Source organism: Abramis brama (genome assembly GCF_963993115.1).
Source record: "Abramis brama genome assembly, chromosome: 9".
NCBI lineage: Eukaryota > Metazoa > Chordata > Actinopteri > Cypriniformes > Leuciscidae > Abramis > Abramis brama.
Genome location: NC_139971.1, coordinates 15,627,923 through 15,652,954, shown reverse-complemented (window position 1 = coordinate 15,652,954; position 25,032 = coordinate 15,627,923). Strand labels below are relative to the sequence as shown.

At 39.6% G+C, this 25,032-nt stretch overlaps 1 protein-coding gene across 1 annotated transcript in view; it reads right to left on the bottom strand.

The window, feature by feature from the left end:
- tcf25 (TCF25 ribosome quality control complex subunit) overlaps positions 1 to 25,032 on the bottom strand; it is a 261,356-nt gene that overhangs the window by 161,231 nt on the left and 75,093 nt on the right. The window contains exons 7-8 of the mRNA XM_084123919.1: positions 2,051 to 2,181; positions 1,832 to 1,931 (exon numbers count right to left, since the gene is read on the bottom strand). Coding sequence (XP_083980045.1) covers positions 1,832 to 1,931; positions 2,051 to 2,181 — 231 coding nt within the window. The remainder of the gene's footprint in view (positions 1 to 1,831; positions 1,932 to 2,050; positions 2,182 to 25,032) is intronic.

The following is a 25,032-nucleotide window of genomic DNA, read 5'->3' as shown; positions in this document are numbered from 1 at the left end:
CGCAGATCTAGCTGCTCTCAGTGGTTCTGCTAAGAATACGGGCAGACAAAATGAGACACCTGTTACTGGTAGCCCTGTTCTGGCCTACTCAGATATGGTTCTAAAACCTGGTCAGTCCGCTGAATGGTGGGGGGTTCCCCTCAGGCCAAACTTGCTGACTCTGGCCCGGGGCATGATTTGGCACCCCTGTCCGGATTTGTGGAAACTGTGGGTGTGGCCCCTGAGCAGAGTTAATGTGTTCTGGTCTCTAGGCTGAGATTACGACACTATTCTGAACTCTAGGGCCCCCTCTACGAGGTGCCTTTATGCTTTTAAATGGAAGCTCTTTGCCTCCTGGTGCAGGCACTGTGACTTGGACCCAGTTCATTGAACTGTAGTTCCAATACTGGAATTCCTATAGAGTAGTTTTGCGGTGGGGCCAGCCCCTGCCACACTTAAGGTTTATGTGGCAGCTATTTCTGCTGAGCATGTACTCATGGGAGGTGTTTCCGTAGGGCGTCACCCTCTGGTTTCCCGTTTTCTGCAAGGGTTGAGACGGCTTAGACCTTTCCGCCCTGCACGAATTCCTTAATGAGACTTCCAAATCGTACTGGAAGGTATTGCAGGCCATCCATTTGAGCCATAGGAGTTGTTGTCAGAAAAGCTTCTGACCCTTAAGAGGATAGGGGACTTGCAGGCTCTTTCAATCAGCCCTTCATATATGGACTTTGCCCCAGGGATGGTTAAAGTCTTGCTGCGACCTATGCCAGGGTATATTTCTAAGGTCACATTGACCCCATTTCGCTTCCAGCAGGTGTCTTTTTCCCCTCCTGACTCAGGGACTGGGAGTGATGTGCGACCTCTTGGGCTCTGCCCTGTGAGGACATTGAAGATCTATGTCGACCGCACAGCCCAGCAGCATAGATCTGACCAACTGTTTGTGTGTTTGAGTGGTAAAAACAGAGGAGCTGCTCTCACTAAACAGAGAATGTCTCATTGGGTGACCGAGGCTCTCTGCGGCCTATGAGGTGCATGTGCTCATTCCACCAGAGGAATGGCTTCTTCTCAGGCTCTTTTCAGGTGCTCTTCTTTGGAATATATACATGTGTTGCAGCAGGATGGTCCTCTCTGCATACCTTTATCAGGTTTTATGGTCTGGAAGTGGGGATCACTCCTGGCTCCCAGGTTTTATCTGGTTGAGCGGACTCTTTTCTCGGTCTTCCAGTTAATCCTCAGGAAGGTGAAGGCGTTATGGTATATCGTTCCCATAGCGACAGCTACACAGCGTAGAGTGAACCTATGAAAGGGAATGTCTCGATTACGTATGTAACCTTGGTTCCAGGAATAGGGAACGAGACGCTGCATTGTCAGCCTTTCCCTTACCTTGCTATTAGACCTTCCTCTGTAATAGAAATCTGATGAAATAGAGCATAAGACGCTCTTATGAAGCATAAGTGACGTAATCGCTACTGGTCAATAAATGGCGTGATGGTATAAAGGCTTCAGACATTTGTCACACCGAAGGTGTTTCCAGAGACCGTTCAGAGATGGTTATGTTTATATTCGTTTATATCATTTATTTTACATGGTGTATTTTAAGTGTTGTTCAATAAAACCCATATGATTACTTACTTTTGATACTTTAATTGAACCAATTATTATTGCTAGTTCTTATATATTCGTATTTTAAGTCATTTTAAAGGCTGTTGTTAACTTGGATCTATTTTTTTTACCACAATTTTTTATCCGATTACTCGATTAATCGATGGAATAATCTGTAGAATACTAGGTTACTAAAATAATCGATAGCTACAGCCCTACTCATAATCAGCACATCGGGGAATTTTCTCACCGATGAGATCTCTGGCTGTCTCTTGATCTTCTTGAATGCGACATACATCTGACAGCTGCAGGAGTGAATCAATATGATATGGGTTGAGTTGCAGGAGAACCTGAAAGAAAAAAAAGAGAGAAACGGAGCGTCAAATACATAATGTAACATCTGTCACTCATGTGTGCATTAAAAAAAACAAATCAGTCCACAGCTAATAGCATATTAGAATATAATTACCACAATGTTGTTGGGATCCATTGACTCGACCGCATCAAAAAACTTGAACTGGACTTGCTGATAGTCACGATTATGTTCAAAGGTGAAGTGCTGAATGCCATCTTTAGACTCCACTAGACTCATGGAGATACCTAAGAGACACAACTAGTCAGCTATATTTCACACAAATTATGTTAACAGTACCAAAAGTTCTCTCAAACGCCCACTTCAATTCACTGCTCACAACAAAATACACAAATATATTATAAATTGTTCTGTAAACTTAGAACCACACAGATCATTTTATATCTGTAATTAAATAAGGGCTGCACAATAATAGCAAATCATAACAAAAATCTGATTATTTCAAGATCAAAGACAGCGATAGGAGAGAGAGCTAAATCAGTATTTGTGAGAGAATTTAACGTTCAGATATACTAGAAGATATTGTTGTGCTCCGAATAGATGATAAATCAATTTAAAAAAATACAATACAATGGGGGGTATGGGGGGAGACGACAACGACGACACGCATGCATTATATAATGCATTGCATATAATGTGTGCTGGTCAACTAGTCTAAAATTAAGAAAGCCCTAGAAAAAAGTATAAAAATAATAATAAAAAAATAAAAAAAAACATAGGAAATTTGCATTTGAACATTGCACATTTTAAACAGGACACGCATTAGCTGAATAAATGTTAGCCAATACAAACATATTTATAGAAAACAGTTGACAATGAATAGACAGGAGTCCAATAATAGCATAACGATTCACTTATTCTAAAAAGAATATCAAGTAGCCTATAAGTTAGACGAATCCGACATATGGTATAATGAGGGCTGTGTTAACAGTAAAACGTCCGTCATTTAACGAATTTTAGAAACACTGATGGATAATACAAAATGCGTTGACATTTTGACAGAAAAAAAAAGCAAGAACAAAATTTAAACTCAGCACGTCAATTTTCATTTTACAATATCTTCTCTCTCTGTGTGCGCGCATCCGTGTTTGTGAGATAGAGCTCGCACAGCACTGAGACAACGGTACTTTTTAATCCAGTAACTAACGCGCTAGTTTTCATACAAAATAAATATGTAACATAATTAGGTACTTTAGTTATAATTAACACAACAACGTAACACATGAAGGCTACGTTTCTCAACACTGAGAATGAATAAATAAACGCTGTTTCTCCAGACTCGCGCTTATCCGTAATCCACAAATCACATCACTTTCATAATCACTAAGCCATAGCGATTTCAAATTTATTAAGATTTATTGTTCAGCATTACTTGAGCATTTTATTATTTGCATGGCTGAATGATGTCTTCCTCTTTTCTGAGTGACCATGAATAACGGAGTATTTTAAAATAACCCATGCGATCCGTGTGATCATCGAATCCATAAGATTAAGTTAACTCAATACAAACAACTTTCCACATCCACCCCAGGCCATTTACCTTCAGGAGTCAGAAGTACCGCGACTACTGTAGCCTACTGTCCCCTTAAATCAGTCAGACGGCGGGCCGCGGGAGTGGAAGGGGGATCGAGCGGGATTCTTTATTGGTGTCGATTTTCAGTCTCTTTTTAATGATAGGCCTTACGCATCTGTCAATCATCCCCACTTGCTATTTGGGGAATGAACCCAGCCCTATGATTGGTTGATCTCTTCTTCTTTTGCTGTTGCTTGATTTGAGGACTGCATGTGCACAGAGGCATCACCAGGTTTTTGCGTAGTTTAGAGTGACAAATCGTACCAGCGTACTTTGAAGTCAAAATGCGTATCCGCTACACAAAAAGCGTACAGGTTGGCAGGTCTGCAATACAGTCAATTAGAAAATACGACCTGGTGGTCAGATTTCTCAGAGGGGCAAGGAGGTTAAACCCGCCTCTGTCCTGTCCTGTCCTGGGACCTGTCTATTGTCCTGAGGACACTTCGTGGCCCTCCATTCAAGCCGCTTACAATACTGACCTTCAGCCTCTCTCGCTAAAGACCACCCTTCTGCTGGTCAAGCGAGTTGGTGGTCTGCAGGCTCTTCCAGTGGAGGCATCCTGCCTCGAGTTTAGGCCCAATGACAGCAAAGTTGTCCTTATGCCCAGACGAGGATATGGTGCTTTCCACACCCTTTAGGGCACAAATGTTTTCACTCTCTGCTCTCCCCTCTACTTAGGGTAAACAGACACCACACCCACTTTGCCTGGTTCAGGCAGTCAGATCAGCTGTTTGTATGCTTCGAAGGCCACTCTAAGGGGTTGTCAGTTACGAAGCAGAGACTATCGAACTGGATAGAGGATGCAATATCGCTAGCTTACAAGTCCTTGGCCTTACAGCGCCCTATTCTACAACCTAGATGTCCCTGCTCTTCAAGCACAGATTTTGTCTGCTTAGTCGCTCTCTGGGTTTTTTTCTGATGATGTCATGCCCCACGGGCTCCGGTTCTGGACCTGAGCCTGTATTATCGGACATATTTTAAGTTCCTATCTCTCAAGTAGCCTGCCATGGGGCCCTTGGCATCAAGCAGCCCAGGCTACAGGCTCGCAGGACGGCCTTGCAGTGCGTTCCCCATAAGCGCCAGAAGGCACTGATGCAAAGTGAGTGAACCATATCGTATCTTGATAACGGGATACTCAATAACAGGAAGGAGCATTGTATAGCTTGCCGTGCTACTGCACCAATGCGGGGGTCGACGCTGACTCTCCTCAGTCGAGTGCAGGTGCACAGACATGAACCAATTAGGCTTCAGTATTCAGAGAAAAATTATGCAATGTTTGTTCCTGTTATCTCAGGGAATCGAGGTTACGCTAGTAACCGGAACGTTTTAGATACCAGACAAAACAGGTGTCTTCTGACATAATCCAACATTTCTGGTTATTCAACCCTAACACTTCCATCACAAGGATGACTCGAGTGGGACGTTTCTCAGTGATACACTACTCAGTTTGAGGTAAATTTTGAGATGTTGCAACTGTAATTCCTCACCATCAGCATTAACAAGTGCAAGTCCATCAACAAACCGATTATTTTACTTGTACTAATTTATTTACAGAGTATTTCTCTAATATATTGCGGTGAACACGTAGAAACTGTTTCAATAACAGTGCATGTATGTGTAGCATATACGCTGGGTATATGTGTTAAATAGCAGATGAATATGGCTATAGAAGGTTAAACAATGATTGGGCTACAGAAGATAGAGTTCATCTCAAGGAGGTGTTGAAAGAGTAAATAATAACACAGAGACGGATAATTTAATTTTGGTGTTGGTACCATGTATTAAGTGAAAACAAAGACAAACAACAATAACAATACCCAATTATATTTCCAATCTGCAGAGAAGTTCAGTAGTTCACAGGAAAAAAACAAAACAAAATACAACTCAGGAAAACTGGAGAGTAACGTTACTCAGATTAAAGACAGTCCACAACACACTATAGGACTATATTCTTTGTTCATAAGAGATGAACACCACGTCCAAATAACACGAATGGTCCGTGAGACGCAAATAGTCCATGTAAAAAAAGAGGCCTAGAAATAGGGTTTCGTTCCACCAAGTGGGGCACTACCTACTTTTTTTATATTTAACATCAGAAATATATAGAGATTCCTTAGGAAAAAGTTCTCCACACACAACCTTGCAGTTTTTGAGAAAAATTATGCTAAAGGTGCCCATTTTGAAAAAAAGGGAAAACATAGGGAATTTTGCACTTTCAAACCTGTTTTACCACTTGAAGTACAAAATAAACCAGTTTGAAATGTGTGATATACCTGAAGTTGCTATCTAGGGACAGTAAACATGATAAGATTATCAAGAAAACTTCTACTGTAGCATTAACATCCCAATTACTTCTCATTATGTTGTTCCAATTCAAAGGTAATATTTGAGGTAAAATCTGAATAACAAATAGAATTAAGCCAAAATATAATAACAGAGCTGCCAACTCTCACGCATTCACCGTGAGACTCACGCAATTGACACTTTTCAGATTCTGTCAATTTTATTACGAAATTCAAACAATAAATACCGTTTTGGCGTTTGTAATTGATCCCTAGCGGCACGTGACCCGATCATCTCTACTAGCTAATAGTAAATAAACACGAATGAACAATGTTGAAAGAAACAGTACAGCTTACCGAAATGTATATTCTTCATACATAATATCGATCAATCAATCAAACAAAGGGGTCAATAAAACAGCTGGAGAACAATTATGTCACATAACATTTACCTCAGGAAAGCCATTTTATGACCATAATATAGGCACGTTAGTTGGCTAGAAAAAGAGCTATAGAGAGTATTTTGCTAAATATGTACTATATTACATATTTATTAAATTTGTACTTATATCATTAAATAAAGTTGTTATTATAATAAAAAACGCATTATATTTAATTTGAGTTATTTTTAACCTTAAATAATACTACCAGCTGATAGGGCTGTCTGTATGTAGCCTATGTATTTTTTTTCTTGAGAAAAATTAATGCCTATCTTGTGTACCTAATATTTATCCAAATGAGTCAATATTAAATCAAATCACAAGAATTGAATTGAAATCGTGAAATTTGTTTTAAAAAAAACGTAGCTTACCAGAAATTGTACCATATACACATTGTAACATGTTGTCACTAAACCTAATAAAATTCATTTTAGTTACTAAAATGTTTTGACAATCACAATACACTTATTGTGATGCAAGTTTTTTTTTGCAAACCCCCCCTAATCTCCCCAAATCTCACTCCAAGTTAAACTCAAAAGTATATAAAAAAAACACTTTTAAAAATGACACATTTAATGGTGAATTGTTAATTTGCATACACGAGTAACTGCACTACATGTACATATTCACAGGAATGATTATTGTAAACAAGATTTAATTTTGATTTATTTATTTACCTACCCATCTCTCTCTCTCTCACACACACACACTAACCCGACCCCTAAACCTACCCATCTCTCTCACTCACACACACTAACCCGACCCCTAAACCTACCCATCTCTCTCTCTCACACACACACACACACTAACCCGACCCCTAAACCTACCCATCTCTCTCACACACACACTAACCCGACCCCTAAACCTACCCATCTCTCTCTCTCTCTCTCACACACACACACACACACACACTAACCCGACCCCTAAACCTACCCATCTTTCTCTCTCTCTCTCACACACACACACACACACTAACCCGACCCCTAAACCTACCCATCACACACATACACACACAAGTCAAGCGTTTTTTTGTCTATAAAACGCCGATAGCAGGCCGGGTGAAACCCGTAGTTGTTGGGACATCAGAGACCGGTTTGTCCAGGAGGGCAACATGTTTATTAGCAATAGCTAACGTTAGCTCCGTAGTGTCCGTTTTGAGCCATTCCTACGCACATTGCTTGATTTCTTTCCCATCGGACTTCAGTAAAGGGCTGCGGACCTTTCTCACCATCTTTTCCGACATGAAGAATACACTTTACGGGTGTTAATCGAGCTTGATCGCCGCTATCAGATGAAGATGTGCTGCTTACGTCCTCCTCCATGTTTACATGTGCGTAGTGAGGCTTGATTTCGGCTCTGACCTACTTACATTTTCGATGCTGATTGGTTGAAAATCTAGCTCAACAGTTTTATATGTCTCAATACGCAGTCAATATAGTGCGCCAATAAATTACACTTCTCATTAACTGCAGGATAATGCGTGGATAACTTTTTGCTTGGATACCTTTTATTAACGTTGAACATATTGAGCAAAAGAAAAAGTAGTGCCCCGTTTGTCGGAACGAAACTGAACGATACAGCTCACGTACAGCGGCCTAATGAGCCAGAGCTTAGTGAATGGCTGTGTGTGTGTGTGTGAATGAGAGTGGAGGGGGTGAGCAGAGCTGCACAGCCTCCTACAAAACCCACAGGGGGCGATGATGTTGTTGGGGCAGGTTCTGTTCCAGGTAATAATAGCTCGCCATCAACTGGCCCGCATCTGGCCTGTATTAAATAAACAGGACCCATGGTTTAGTCACTACTCATAATATAATTTACCTACTAGCTAGTTTTATAGCTAGTATAGGTTTTATTTTACCTACTAGCTACACAGCAAGCGTTCTCCAAACAACCCATAATAGCCGACTTCCTGTTGGGCTGGCGTATAACTTAAGAGTGCGAAAGTTGTTCGGCCCGATGAGATCTATATGTGTACCGAGTTTCATATTAATTCATGCAAGCTAGTTTGATTATGGACCAAGTTTTCGGACCCCATTCAAGGGGGCGCTGTTGAGCCCCCCTGCCACGCCCGGGTACCAGCTTCAGCCCAGCCCTGATGGCCGCAGGTTCTGACCTGTGTGCAAAGTTTCAAGAGTTTTCAAGCACATTAAGGGCCCCAAAAGCCCCTGAAACCTTGAAAAACAATTATAAAAGCAAATTTCTCCTAACAGACAAATCCCCCACACCCCACACACAGAGACACAGATAAAGAGAGAGAGAGAGAGAATTCTCCAAAAAATCACATTCAAACCAAAATATCTGACTTCCTGTTGGTCGCAGCTAGTGACTATAAATTAGAAAGTTGTCCGGCTTGATGAGAATAATATACGTACCAAGTTTTGTGATTCTAGAAAAAAAATAAGCCCCCATTTTTGACTAAAGGTGGCGCTACTGAGCCCCTCACCATGCCCGTTTCTGAAACTTTGCACATGTCTACTAGGTAATAAATGTAATGTGTCTGTCGAGTTTCATGCAATTTCAAGCATGCTAAGAGTCTCAAAAGCATCAAAAAAGAATATTAAAGTTTGATGTGTTGCCATGGTAACTTTGACTCACAATAGTCACATCCATGTGATCGGCCTCTTACAACGAACACACTGCGGAAGTTTCATCAAGATCAGTTAATGTATGCAGAAGTTATAACACACTTCCTGTGTCCCATTATTTGCCATAAATTCATTTCCTCATCACGGCCAAACCGTTTGAGATATCAAAAATCCCCTGGCAATTTTTCATCCTCAATGCCTTGTCTCCATGCACACCGAGTTTGGAAGCGATTGGATGAATTCCCTAGGAGAAGTGTTTCAAATTCCTGAGCATGCGTTTCCAAACAACCCTTAACCCTCTGGGGACCACAAACGCGCCCGCGCGTTTTGCTCGTTTTTTTTTTTTAGCAATGAAAATAAACACTAAATGCTCTGTTAATTTTGATCTTTCATTTTCGTGTAATACATCAATCGATCCTGTTCAGTTTCTATTTTTTTTCTGTATACTCACAATAAAAATAAAGTGTTTTGCTTTTTGACAAATAAAGAAAAATTAACATGATGCGATTTCTGCCTTCTCTCTGTCAGTAAACTCCCATTTGAAACGCGTTCGAAAATGATCTATAACTCCGCGAAAATTCAGTCAAACAGGCAAACAGACCCACAGGCATAAAGCTTGAGATCGCATCTTTTAAATGAAGTCATTTATATAAAAAACAAATATTCTCAGCTTCTGTAATCTGTATAAAAAGAGAGCGACTCCTGTCGAGCTCATTACGAGCTAATTCACAGTAATGTGACCACTCCCCGGAGAGCGCGTGCTATTCAAACGCAAATTCTGAGAACTATTTCAGAGCTGTGAAACGCCCATATCAGCTGTAAACAAAGCGCGTCGCGACTCCTCGCGAGTGAGACATTATAGCCTACCTTATGGAGAAAAGATTCCTCAGAACAGTGCTGATGAGGAGCAATATCTCCTGAAATGAGGAGCAGATTCCGCTGAGGAGTGAGGTAGGCTGTTTTCTTTTCTCACGTGTGGAATAACGTTATGGAATAACGTTAGTGTAGGCCTATGTAAACCGCAAAAAGATGAATCGCATTTCTATAATATGACTCGCCTTTCTGTGAGATGAATGAAGGGGACATATTTGTAAAGACTGTTTAGCCTAAATATGAATCGCGCGTCTGTGTGTGAAAGAATAAACTGCTTTGCTATAGCCTACTGAGATGAGTAAAAATCGACTGGAATATGTTGAAATAAAATGTATTTGTATAAGCAACGTATTAAACTGCAAAAAAAAATACTATTTTTGTCAAAAATAAATGCATAGACTAAGATGTTAGATGTTCCAATGTTGGCTATATTCAAACTAATGAATACATATGATAAAATGTAGGCCTATAATCTTTTTTTTTTTTTTTTTTACAAAGAAAGAGTACACTTGAAATATTGTTGAAATTGTAATTATTGTTGTAATTGTAACATTTTTAATAAAATAGCAAAACATATTTACAAGAGAGATGTAAGCGAAATCTTAAATGGTCAATATAAGTCTTCTTCTAAATACATCTTTTGTCCTTGCATTGTGGCTCAGTCAGTGTCACACCTGAATGAATGGCTCATTATGCAGAGTGGGTGGGACATTGTAATCTAAGGTGTAAACTACTCCTCCCCCTCGCATATTGGCTTTCCAAGCAAAACCTGTTTTACACCATTTAAATCAATGTATTTTTTTTGTGAACGATAAAGCAAGACTATTTTTACATCATTTTGAAGCTAGAACTCAAAGGGACAACATCCATTAGTCAAAAGTCTTGTGGACACATATTTAATATGTGTTTTGTGGTCTTAATTCAGCAACTTTCATTTTAATTTTTTCCAATAACCACGCATAAACATTATTCTCTTAAAAATACAAACATCTACATACACGTAGCTCGCATATTATGGTAGCCCTGTTTGTGCTATATAGAGTGAATTTACACCTTTGCCATTAACATGTTTATAAATAACTGAAAAAAGCACAAATGTCAAGGCATGTCAGAACATCTCAAGGACCCCAAAAACAGCTTGGTCCCCAGAGGGTTAATAGCTGACTTCCTTTTTGGATGGCGTAAAACTTAGAGCATGAAAGTTGTTCGGCCCGATGAGATCTATATGTGTACCGAGTTTCATATTATTACATGAAAGCGTGTTTGATTTATGGACCAAGTTTTCGGACCCTATTCAAGGGGGCGCTGTTGAGCCCCCCTGCCACACCCGGGTACCAGCTTCAGCCCGGCCCTGATGGCTGCGGGTTCTGACCTGTGTGCAAAGTTTCAAGAGTTTTTGAGCATGTTAATATAACATGCTCTTGTTGGTGACACCGCCACCCCCGGTGCCTTTAGGGTGGCGGTGCCACTGGCTTGGGCCCTCCATCGCTGCTCGCAGCTATATTTATATATATATATATATATATAAATAAATAAATAAATAAATAAATTATATATATATATATATATATATAAATAAATAAATAAATAAATAAATAAATAATATATATATATATATCGGACAAGTAATATTCTCTGTCTTGTCACTTTAAAATATATATATATATAAAATTCAGAGGCCGATTTTGCAAATAAATCCACATTCAAACCAAAATATCTGACTTCCTGCTGGTCAGAGCTAATGACTGTAAATTAGAAACTTGTCCGGCTCGATGAGACCAATAGCCTATATGTACTGATTTTTGTAACTGTGGGTAAAAGTAACCCCCCCATTTTGTCAAAAGCATTTTGAAAGTGACACAGTTCCTGTTGCCAGTTGGTGGCGCTATAACTTTGACTCACAATAGTTGCATCCATCTGATGCCTTTTACCACGAACACACTGCTGAAGTTTCATCAAGATCAGTTAATGTGTGCAGAAGTTATAACACTTCGTGTCTCTCTTTTCTCGCCATAAATTAGTTTCCTCGCCACGGCCAAACCGTTCAAGATATCAAAAATCCGTCCGCAATTTAGCATCCTCAATGTCTTGACTTCATGCACACCGAGTTTGGTGGGGATGGGATGAATTTTCTAGGAGGAGTATTTCACATTCCACAGCAAGTGTTTTCCAAACAACCCATAATAGCCGACTTCCTGTTGGGCTGGCGTGAAACTTGACAGAAGGAAAGTTGTTCGGCCCGATGAGATCTATATGTGTACCGAGTTTCATATTAATTCATGCAAGCGTGTTTGATATATGGACCAAGTTTTCAGACCCCGTTCAAGGGGGCGCTGTTGAGCCCCCCTGCCACGCCCGTTTCTGAAACTTTTCACGTCTACTGGCTAATAAATGTGATGTATCTGTCGAGTTTCATCCAATTTCAAGCATGCTAAGAGTCTCAAACGCATCCGAAAAGAACATTAAAGTTTGATGCGTTGCCACGGCAACAGTATCTTAGATATCAATAATCCTTTCACAGGTCTACATCTGCCATGTGTTTACATTATACACAAAGTTTGAAGCAAATCGGGTAAAAATAAGAGGGTGATTTCAAAGCATTTTGAAAGTGACACACTTCCTGCTGCCAGTTGGTGGCGCTATAACTTTGACTCACAATAGTCACATCCATGTGATCGGCCTCTTACAACGAACACACTGCTGAAGTTTCATCAAGATCAGTTAATGTATGCAGAAGTTATAACACACTTCCTGTTTCCATTATTCGCCATAAATTCGTTTCCTCGCCACGGCCAAACCGTTCGAGATATCAAAAATCCCCTGGCAATTTTTCATCCTCAATGCCTTGACTTCATGCACACCGAGTTTGGTGGCGATCGGGTGAATTCCCTAGGAGAAGTGTTTACCAGACCATGCGTTTCCAAACAACCCTTAATAGCTGACTTCCTGTTGGGCTGGCGTAAAAAGTAAAAGTACGAAAGTTGTTAGGCCCGATGAGATCTATATATGTACCGAGTTTCATATTATTACATGCAAGCGTGTCTGATTTATGGACCAAGTTTTCGGACCCCGTTCAAGGGGGCGCTGTTGAGCCCCCCTGCCACGCCCGGGTACCAGCTTCAGCCCGGCCCTGATGGCCGCGGGTTCTGACCTGTGTGCAAAGTTTCAAGAGTTTTCGAGCACGTTAAGGGTCTCAAAAGTGCCCGAAAGGTTGACAGAAAAATAAGAATAATAATAATAAATATAGCTGCGAGCAGCGATTACGGGCCCAAGCCGGTGGCACCGCAACCCCGGTGCCTTTAGTTACACTAAAGGCACCAGGGTGGCGGTGCCGCTGACTTGGGCCCTCCATCGCTGCTCGCAGCTATATATATATATATATATATATATATATATATATATATATATATATATATATATATATATAACAAAAGATATATACATTATATATCAGACAAGTAGTATTCTCTGTTCTTGTCACTTCACAAAAAAAAAGGTACAAATTGTACTACTGACTATTTAAACAGAGCAGTGTAATTTTGATATGTTAGGTTGACCATTTTATAATTATATTTTATTAGGGCTATAATAAACAAGCTGCGATGTCAAGATTGCAATGCTGGAGTGTGTGTGTGTGTGTGTGTGTGTGTGTGTGTGTGTGTGTGTGTGTTTGTGGCGTGGGCGTGATTGAACAGTGGAGACATAAAAATATACTTTATGGTGCTAACTTTAAAATGTAACTAAAATGCTCACGGCTGCACAGGCATTCATTCCTACTTCCATAGGAATTAATTGAAAACGCTTGCTCTGCTCCCCACCATTATCAATGTCAGTGGGGACGAACATATTTTACTTTTGTTTTTAAGTTAGCGATTCAAAAGCCCCCATCGGTGTCACACGTCGATTAACCGGTGGTAAAATTATATTCTCACTGTCACATACCTAGTATAGGCCGCCTGAAAGAGAATTTAGCTTGCCCGACCATAGTAGCCTGATTAGAACGTCAATGACAAAAAAATAACTTGGGAATCACTAAAACGAGAGATTATTCTAATTACATTATATTAATTTTAAGTTGCAATCAACAGTTGATAATAAATGTATTACTGATCAATGGTAACAAGGTTGCGCTGCTGAGGCTCGTGCAGCTTCTCCAGGAGAAATGTAAACAAATGAGCGCAGCACACAAAAAAGAAACCCAGTTAACAACATACTGACTATAAAAATTACAAATATGGAGTTTTTATATATTTTATAACATATGATAAGAGCAACCTCACTTGACGAGTAGGCTATGTTTCCTGAATACAATCACGATTGAAACTGCGACATTGATTTCATCAACAGGTTAATAAACAGTTACAATTAAGTCACTTACATTTTAGATGCAATATTGACTGTTTTTGTTCTGTTTCAGCAGCAAAAATAGTTAAACCAAGATCACAGCAGAACCATCGTGCATCTCACAGCAACTTGTTTTCTCATTACTGAATGATTCAGCATTTTGAACGAATCGGTTGACTCAAAGATTCAATGACCAATCCATAAACATCTGTCTCAATCATGAATGACTCAGTCATTCGAACGAATTGTTTGAACGAATGAATTAATGACTCACTCATTAAGACGGTCGCCTGGCGACACCTAATGGCGGTTTAGTGTTATGTTTAAAAGTATCATTCTTTCCAACGTGTGTGCACCATTATCAATGTCTGTGCGGACGTCTTTACTTTCACTTTTATATTAGCGATTTAAAAGCACCCGCTCGTGTCACACGTCGATTAACCGATGGGAAAATATCCTCACAGTACCTAATAAATTTATATTTAAATACAATAGGCCTACCTAGTTAAACGTTTTATATACTATTTTGATATCCTTTTAGACACAAGAGGGCAGTATAGCCCTATGTTTGCTTTTTTTGTTGAACCAAATAGCAGTAAATAGCCTGTTTTTAACTTTTTCATACTTCTTGAATTGCAAAAACAGAATAAAATGGGTTTAGTTCTAATATTTGTATAATTTTATATAAAAATAAATGGTGTATAATTACATTTTTAGAAGTTATGAGATGTTTCCTGCTTCCTTTTTGACAAATTTAATCCCTCGCCATAGCAAAACCGTTTGAGATATTTATTATCTGTTCACAATTTAGCATCTTTAATGTATTTTCATCATGTTGAAAAAGTTTGGTGGGAATAAAATAAACCACTTAAGCGGAGTGGGTAAAAATTCACAGGATGATTTTGCAAACAAATCCACATTCAAACCAATATATCTGACTTCCTGTTGGTCAGAGCTAATAACTGTAAATTAGAAAATTGTCCGGCTCGATGAGAACAATATACGTACTGATTTTTGTAATTGTGGGTAAAACTAACCCCCCCACTTTTGTCAAAAACATGTTTAAAGTGACACACTTCCTGCTGCCAGTTGGTGGCGCTATAACTTTGACTCACAATAGTTACAACCATCTGATCGGCCTCTTACCACGAACTCACTGCTGAAGTTTCATCAAGATCAGTTAGCGTATGCAGAAGTTATACTACTTCGTGTTTCTCTTTTCTCGCCATAAATTCGATTCTTCGCTACGGCCAAACCGTTCGAGATATCAAAAATCTGTCCGCAATTTAGCATCCTCAGTGTCTTGACTTCATGCACACCGAGTTTGATGGGGATTGAATTAATTCTCTAGGAGGAGTATTTCACATTCCACAGCAAGCGTTTTCCAAACAACCCATAATAGCCGACTTCCTGTTGGGCTGGCGTAAAACTTGACTGAGGGAAAGTTGTTCGGCCCGATGGGATCTATATGTGTTCCGAGTTTCATATTAATTCATGCAAGTGTGTTTGATATATGGACCAAGTTTTCAGACCCCGTTCAAGGGGGCGCTGTTGAGCCCCCCTGCCACGCCCATTTCTGAAACTTTTCATATGTCTACTGGCTAATAAGTGTGATGTGTCTGTCGAGTTTCATCCAATTTCAAGCATGCTAAGAGTCTCAAAAGCATCTGAAAAGAATATTAAATTTTGATGCGTTGCCACGGCAACAGTATCTAAGATATCAATAATCCTTTCACAGGTCTACATCTGCCGTGTGTCTACATTATACACAAAGTTTGAAGCAAATCGGGTAAAAATAAGAGAGTGATTTCAAAGCATTTTGAAGGTGACACTTCCTGCTGCCAGTTGGTGGCGCTATAACTTTGACTCACAATAGTCACATCCTTGTGTTCGGCCTCTTACAACGAATACACTGCTGAAGTTTCATCAAGATCAGATAATGTATGCTGAAGTTATAATACACTTCCTGTGTCCCTTATTCGCCATAAATTTGTTTCCTCGCCACGGCCAAACCGTTTGAGATATCAAAAATCCGTCCGCAATTTAGCATCCTCAATGTCTTGACTTCATGCTGACCGAGTTTGGTTGCGATTGGACGAATTCTCTAGGAGGAGTACATCAAATTCCAGAGGATGCGTTTTTCAAACAATCCATAATAGCTGACTTCCTGTTGGGCGGAGCTAATAACATAGAGTGCGGAAGTTGTTCGTCCTGATGAGATCTATATGTGTACCAAGTTTCATACTAATACGTTCTTGTATGTGTCCAAGATTTCAGATTGTGTTCTAGGGGGCGCTATTGAGCCCCCCTGCCACGCCCCGGGTACCAGCTTCAGCCCGGCCCTGATGGCCGCGGGTTCTGACCTGTGTGCAAAGTTTCAAGAGTTTTCGAGCACGTTAAGGGCCCCAAAAGTGCCAGAGAAGTAGAAAAAAATTATAATAATAAACAAATATAGCTGCGAGCAGCGATTACGGGCCCAAGCCGGTGGCACCGCAACCCCGATGCCTTTAGTTACCTAAAGGCACCGGGGTGGCGGTGCCGCCGGCTTGGGCCCTCCATCGCTGCTCGCAGCTATATTTATATATATATATATATATACAGTATATATATATAACAAAAGATATATACATTATATATATATCAGACAAGTAATATTCTCTGTCTTGTCACTTCACAAAAAAATGGTACAAATTGTACTACTGACTATTTAAACAGAGCAGTGTAATTTTGATAAGTTAGGTTGACTATTTTATAATTATATTTTATTAGGGCTATAATGAACAGGCTGCGATGTAAAGATTGCAATGCTGGTGTGTGTGTGTGTGTGTGTGTGTGTGTGTGTGTGTGTGTGTGTGTGTGTGTGTGTGTGTGTGTGTGTGTGTGTCTGTGTGTCGTGGGCATGATTGAACAGTGGAGACATAAAAATATACTTTATGGTGCTAACTTTAAAATTGAAATAAAATGCTCACGGCTGCACGGGCATTCATTCCTACTTCCATAGGAATTCATTGAAAAAGCTCGCTCTGCTCCCAACCATAATCAATGTCAGTGGGGACGAACATATTTTACTTTCGTTTTTAAGTTAGCGATTCAAAAGCCCCCAGCGGTGTCACACGTCGATTAACCGGTGGTAAAATTATATTCTCACTGTCACATACATAGTATAGGCCGCCTACCTGAAAGAGAGTTTAGCTTGCCCGACCATAGTAGCCTGATTAGAACGTCAATGACAAAAAAATAACTTGGGAATCACTAAAACGAGAGATTATTCTAATTATATTACATTAATTTTAAGTTGCAATCAACAGTTGATAATAAATGTATTACTGATCAATGGTAACAAGGTTGCGCTGCTGAGGCTCGTGCATCTTCTCCAGGAGAAATGTAAACAACTGAGCGCAGCACACAAAAAAGAAACCCAGTTAACAACATACTGACTATAAAAATTACAAATATGGAGTTTTTATATATTTTATAACATATGATAAGAGCAACCTCACTTGACGAGTAGGCTGTGTTTCCTGAATACAATCACGATTGAAACTGCGACATTGATTTCATCAACAGGTTAATAAACAGTTACAATTAAGTCACTTACATTTAAGATGCAATATTGACTGTTTTTGTTCTGTTTCAGCAGCAAAAATAGTTAAACCAAGATCACAGCAGAACCATCGCGCATCTCACAGCAACTTGTTTTCTCATTTCTGAATGATTCAGCATTTTGAACGAATCGGTTGACTCAAAGATTCAATGACCAATCCATAAACATCTGTCTCAATCATGAATGACTCAGTCATTCGAACGAATCGTTTGAACAAATTAATTAATGACTCGCTCATTAAGACGATCGCCTGGCGACACCTAATGGCGGTTTAGTGTTATGTTTAAAAGTATCATTCTTTCCAACGTGTGTGCACCATTATCAATGTCTGTGCGGACGTCTTTTCTTTCACTTTTATATTAGCGATTTAAAAGCACCCGCTCGTGTCACACATCGATTAACCAATGGGAAAATATCCTCACAGTCATATGCCTAATAAATTTATATTTAAATACAATAGGCCTACCTAGTAAAACGTTTTATATACTATTTGGATATCCTTTTGGACACAAGAGGGCAGTATAGCCCTATGTTTGCTTTTTTGTTGAACCAAATAGCACTAAATAGCCTGTTCATAACTTTTTCATACTTCTTGAATAGCAAAAACAGAATAAAATGGGTTTAGTTCTAATATTTGTATAATTTTATATAAAAATAAATGGTGTATAATTACATTTTTAGAAGTTATGAGATGTTTCCTGCTTCCTTTTTGACATTAATTTAATCCCTCGCCATAGCAAAACCGTTTGAGATATTCAATATCCGTTCACAATTTAGCATCTTTAATGTATTTTCATCATGTTGAAAAAGTTTGGTAGGAATAAAATAAATATTTTAAGAGGAGTGGCTAAAAATTCAGAGGCTGATTTTGCAAAAAAAAATCCACATTCAGACCAAAATATCTGACTTCCTGATGGCCGGAGCTAATGAATGTAAATTAGAAAGTTGTCCGGCTTGATGAGAACAATATACGTACTATTTTTTTTTTACTGTAGTTAAAACTAACCCCCCCACTTTTGTCAAAAGCATGTTGAAAGTGACACACTTCCTGCTGCCAGTTGGTGGCGCTATAACTTTGACTCACAATAGTTACATCCATCTGATCGGCCTCTTACCACGAACACACTGCTGAAGTTTCATCAAGATCAGTTAATGTATGCAGAAGTTATTCCACTTCGTGTTTCTCTTTTCTCGCCATAAATTCGATTCCTCGCCACGGCCAAACCGTTCGAGATATCAAAAATCCGTCCGCAATTTAGCATCCTCAAAGTCTTGACTACATGCACACCGAGTTTGGAAGGGACACGGTGAATTTTCTAGGAGGAGTAGTTCACATTCCACAGCAAGCGTTTTCCAAACAACCCATAATAGCCGACTTCCTGTTGAGCTGGCGTAAAACTTGACCAGGGGAAAGTTGTTCGGCACAATGAGATCTATATGTGTACCGAGTTTCATATTAATTCATGCAAGCGTGTTTGATATATGGACCAAGTTTTAGAACCCCATTCAAGGGGGCGCTGTTGAGCCCCCCAACCACGCCCGGGTACCAGCTTCAGCCCGGCCCTGATGGCAGTGGGTTCTGACCTGTGTGCAAAGTTTCAAGAGTTTTCGAGCACGTTAAGGGTCCCAAAAGCCCATGAAACCTTGAAAACAAACATTAAACTCAACAGAGAAATCCCTCCCACCCCTCACACACACAGAGACAGACAGAGAGAGAGAAAATTCTCCAAATAATCACATTCAAACTAAAATATCTGACTTCCTTTTGGTTGGAGCTAATGAATGTAAATTAGAAAGTTGTCCGGCTTGATGAGAACAATATACGAACCGAGTTTTGTGACTTTATGTAAAACTAAGCCCCCATTTTTGACTAAAGGTGGCGCTACTGAGCCCCTCACCACGCCCGTTTCTGAAACTTTGCACATGTCGACTGGCTAATAAGTGTGATGTGTCTGTCGAGTTTCATGCAATTTCAAGTATGTTAAGAGTCTCAAAAGCATAAAAAAATAATTTTAAAGTTTGATGCGTTGCCACGGCAACAGTATCTAAGATATCAATAATCCTTTCACAGGTCTACATCTGCCGTGTGTCTACATTATACACATAAAGTTTGAAGCAAATCGGATAAAAATAAGAGGGTGATTTCAAAGCATTTTGAAAGTGACACACTTCCTGCTGCCAGTTGGTGGCGCTATAACTTTGACTCACAATAGTCACATCCATGTGATCGGCCTCTTACAACGAACACACTGCTGAAGTTTCATCAAGATAAGTTAATGTATGCAGAAGTTATAACACACTTCCTGTTTCCATTATTCGCCATAAATTCGTTTCCTCGCCACGGCCAAACCGTTCGAGATATCAAAAATCCCCTGGCAATTTTTCATTCTCAATGCCTTGACTTCATGCACACCGAGTTTGGTGGCGATCGGGTGAATTCCCTAGGAGAAGTGTTTCAAATACCAGACCATGCGTTTCCAAACAACCCTTAATAGCTGACTTCCTGTTGGGCTGGCGTAAAAAGTAAAAGTACGAAAGTTGTTCGGCCCGATGAGATCTATATATGTACCGAGTTTCATATTATTACATGCAAGCGTGTCTGATTTATGGACCAAGTTTTCGGACCCCGTTAAAGGGGGCGCTGTTGAGCCCCCCTGCCACGCCCGGGTACCAGCTTCAGCCCGGCCCTGATGGCCGCGGGTTCTGACCTGTGTGCAAAGTTTCAAGAGTTTTCGAGCACGTTAAGGGTCTCAAAAGTGCCCGAAAGGTTGACAGAAAAATAAGAATAAATATAAATATAGCTGCGAGCAGCGATTGCGGGCCCAAGCCGGTGGCACCGCCACCCTGGTGCCTTTAGTTACACTAAAGGCACCGGGGTGGCGGTGTCACCGGCTTGGGCCCTCCATCGCTGCTCGCAGCTATATTTATATATATATATATATATATATATAAAAATATATATATAAATATATATATATATATATATATATATATATATATATATATATATATATATATATATATATATATATATATTTTTTTTTTTTTTTTTTTTAAGTGTTTATATATATATATATATATATATATATATATTACATTTTTTGGATGCTAAACATTTGTTTATTATAGGCTTTGTACTTCACTCACGTTCCACTATTGAAGGGAAAAATGATCCTCTTCACATGCGCAAATATGTGCTTGGAAACATCACAGTTTAGCGGTGATTACTGTGTTTAAATAGTCAGTACAATTCATACTATTCAGAGCAGTGTAATTTTTATATGTTAGGTTGACTATTTTATTATTAAGGCTATAATGAACAGACTGCGATATCAAAATTGCAATGCGCTCGCTCTGCACCATTATCAATGTCCGTGCGGATGAACATATTTTACTTTCGTTTTTAAGTTACCGATTCAAAAGCCCCCAGCGGTGTCACACATCAATTAACCGGTGGGAAAATTTTCCCAGAGTCACATCCCTAATATATTTATATATAAATACAATAGGCCAACCTGAAAGAGAATTTTACTTGCCCGACCAGAGTAGCCTGATTAGAACGTCAATGACAAAAAAAATAACTTGGGAATCACTAAAACGAGAGATTATTCTAATTTTATTACATTCATTTTAAGCTGCAATCAACAGTTGTTAATAAATGTATTAGCAGTAATCAGTTGATCAATGGTAACAAGGTTGCGCTGCTGAGGCTCATGCAGCTCCTCCAGGAGAAATGTAAACAAATGAGATCAGCACACAAAAAACAAACTCAGTTAACAACTTACTGACTATAAAAATTATAAATATGGAGTTTTGATATATTTTATAACAGTTAAGCAACCTCACTTGACGAGAAGGCTGTTTCCTGAATACAATCACGATTGAAACTGTGACATTGATTTCATACAACAGGTTAATAAACAGTTCCAATTAAGTCACTTACATTTTAGATGCAATATTGACTGTTTTTGTTCTGTTTCAGCAGCGAAAATAGTTAAACAAAGATCACAGCAGAACCATCACGCATCACGTGTTTTCTCATAACTGAACGATTCAGCATTTTTAACGAATCGGTTGACTCAAAGATTGAATGATCAATCCATAAACATCTGTCTTAATCATGATCGACTCATTCGAACGAATCGTTTGAACGAATGAATCAATGACTCGCTTATTAAGATGGATGCCTGGCGATACCTATTGGCGGTTTAGTGTTGTTTAAAAGCATCATTCTTTCCAACGTGTGTGTGATTTGTGTGTGCAACATTATCAATGTCAGTGTGGACGTCTGTATTTTTCTTTCACTTTTATATTAGCGATTTAAAAGCACCCGCTCGTGTCACACGTCGATTAACCGGTGGGAAAATATCCTCAGACACATACCTAATAAATGTATATTTAAATACAATATTGGCCTACCTGGTAAAAAGTTTTATATACTATTTTGATGTCCTTTTGGACACAAGAGGGCAGTATAGCCCTATGTTTGCTTTTTTGTTTAACCAAATAGCACTAAATAGCCTGTTTTTAACTTTTTCATTCTTCTTGAATTGCAAAAACAGAGTAAAATGGGTTTAGTTGTGATATTTGTATACTTTTATATAGAAATAAATGGTATATAATTACATTTTTAGAAAATTTGAGGCTTTTAGTGTTTCCTTTTTGGACATTAATTTAATCCCTCGCCATAGCAAAACCGTTTAAGATATTTATTATCCATTCACAATTTGGCATAATTAATATATTTTCATCATGTTGAAAAAGTTTGGTGGAAATAAAATAAATAGTTTAAGAGGAGTGGCTAAAAATTCAGAGGCTGATTTTGCAAAAAAATCCACATTCAGACCAAAATATCTGACTTCCTGATGGCCGGACCTAATGAATGTAAATTAGAAAGTTGTCCGGCTTGATGAGAACAATATACGTACTATTTTTTTTTTACTGTAGTTAAAACTAACCCCCCCACTTTTGTCAAAAGCATGTTGAAAGTGACACACTTCCTGCTGCCAGTTGGTGGCGCTATAACTTTGACTCACAATAGTTACATCCATCTGATCGGCCTCTTACCACGAACACACTGCTGAAGTTTCATCAAGATCAATTAATGTATGCAGAAGTTATTCCACTTCGTGTTTCTCTTTTCTCGCCATAAATTCGATTCCTCGCCACGGCCAAACCGTTCGAGATATCAAAAATCCGTCCGCAATTTAGCATCCTCAAAGTCTTGACTACATGCACACCGAGTTTGGAAGGGACACGGTGAATTTTCTAGGAGGAGTAGTTCACATTCCACAGCAAGCGTTTTCCAAACAACCCATAATAGCCGACTTCCTGTTGAGCTGGCGTAAAACTTGACCAGGGGAAAGTTGTTCGGCACAATGAGATCTATATGTGTACCGAGTTTCATATTAATTCATGCAAGCGTGTTTGATATATGGACCAAGTTTTAGAACCCCATTCAAGGGGGCGCTGTTGAGGCCCCCAGCCACGCCCGGGTACCAGCTTCAGCCCGGCCCTGATGGCAGTGGGTTCTGACCTGTGTGCAAAGTTTCAAGAGTTTTCGAGCATGTTAAGGGTCCCAAAAGCCCCTGAAACCTTGAAAACAAACATTAAACTCAACAGAGAAATCCCTCCCCCCCCTCACACACACAGAGACAGACAGAGAGAGAGAAAATTCTCCAAATAATCACATTCAAACTAAAATATCTGACTTCCTTTTGGTTGGAGCTAATGAATGTAAATTAGAAAGTTGTCCGGCTTGATGAGAACAATATACGAACCGAGTTTTGTGACTCTATGTAAAACTAAGCCCCCATTTTTGACTAAAGGTGGCGCTACTGAGCCCCTCACCACGCCCGTTTCTGAAACTTTGCACATGTCGACTGGCTAATAAGTGTGATGTGTCTGTCGAGTTTCATGCAATTTCAAGTATGTTAAGAGTCTACAAAGCATAAAAAAATAATTTTAAAGTTTGATGCGTTTCCACGGCAACAGTATCTAAGATATCAATAATCCTTTCACAGGTCTACATCTGCCGTGTGTCTACATTGTACACATAAAGTTTGAAGCAAATCGGGTAAAAATAAGAGGGTGATTTCAAAGCATTTTGAAAGTGACACATTCCTGCTGCCAGTTGGTGGCGCTATAATTTTGACTCACAATAGTCACATCCATGTGATCGGCCTTTTACCACGAACACACTGCTGAAGTTTCATCAAGATCAGTTAATGTATGCAGGAGTTATAACACACTTCCTGTTTTCATTATTCGCCATAAATTCGTTTCCTCGCCACGGCCAAACCGTTCGAGATATCAAAAATCCGTCCGCAATTTAGCATCCTTAATGTCTTGACTTCATGCTGACCGAGTTTGGAGGCAATTGGATCAATTCCCTAGGAGGAGTACATTAAATTCTACAGCATGCGTTTCCAAACAACCCTAAATAGCCGACTTCCTGTTGGGCTGGCGTAAAACTTAGAGCACGAAAGTTGTTCGGCCCGATGAGATCTATATGTGTACCGAGTTTCATATTATTACATGCAAGCGTGTTTGATTTATGGACACGTGTTCGGATCCCGTTCCAGGGGGCGCTGTCGAGCCCCCCTGCCACGCCCGGGTACCAGCTTCAGCCCGGCCCTGATGGCCGCGGGTTCTGAGCTGTGTGCAAAGTTTCAAGAGTTTTCGAGTATGTTAAGGGCCCCAAAAGTGCCCGGAACCTTGACAAAATAATAATAAATATAGCTGCGAGCAGCGATTACGGGCCCAAGTCGGTGGCACCGCAACCCCGGTGCCTTTACCTAAAGGCACCGGGGTGGCGGTACCGCCGGCTTTGGCCCTTCATCGCTGCTCGCAGCTATATTTATATATATATATATATATATATATATATATATATATATATATATATATATATATATATATATATGGCTATAATGAACAGGCTGCGATGTCAAGATTGCAATGCTGGAATGTGTGTGTGTGTGTGTGTGTGTGTGTGTGCATGTGTGTTCATGTTTTTATATCCCGGTGGGGACTTCAACCTGAATGCACACAGACTCATGGGGACTCGTGTCACAGTGGGGACCTAAATAGAGGTCCCCATGGGTAAACAAGCTTAGAAATCATACAGAATGAGTCTTTTTGGAAATATAAAAAAATGCAGAAAGTTTTCTGTAATGGGTAGGTTTAGGGGTAGGGTTAGTGTGAGGAGATAGAATATACAGTTTGTAAAGTATAAAAACCATTAAGTCCATGGAGAGTCCCCACAAAGATAGTAAACCGTGTGTGTGTGTGTGTGTGTGTGGCGTGGGCGCGATGGAACAGTGGACACATAAAAACATAAGTCATTATACAGGACCACATTCAAACTGCAAAGTG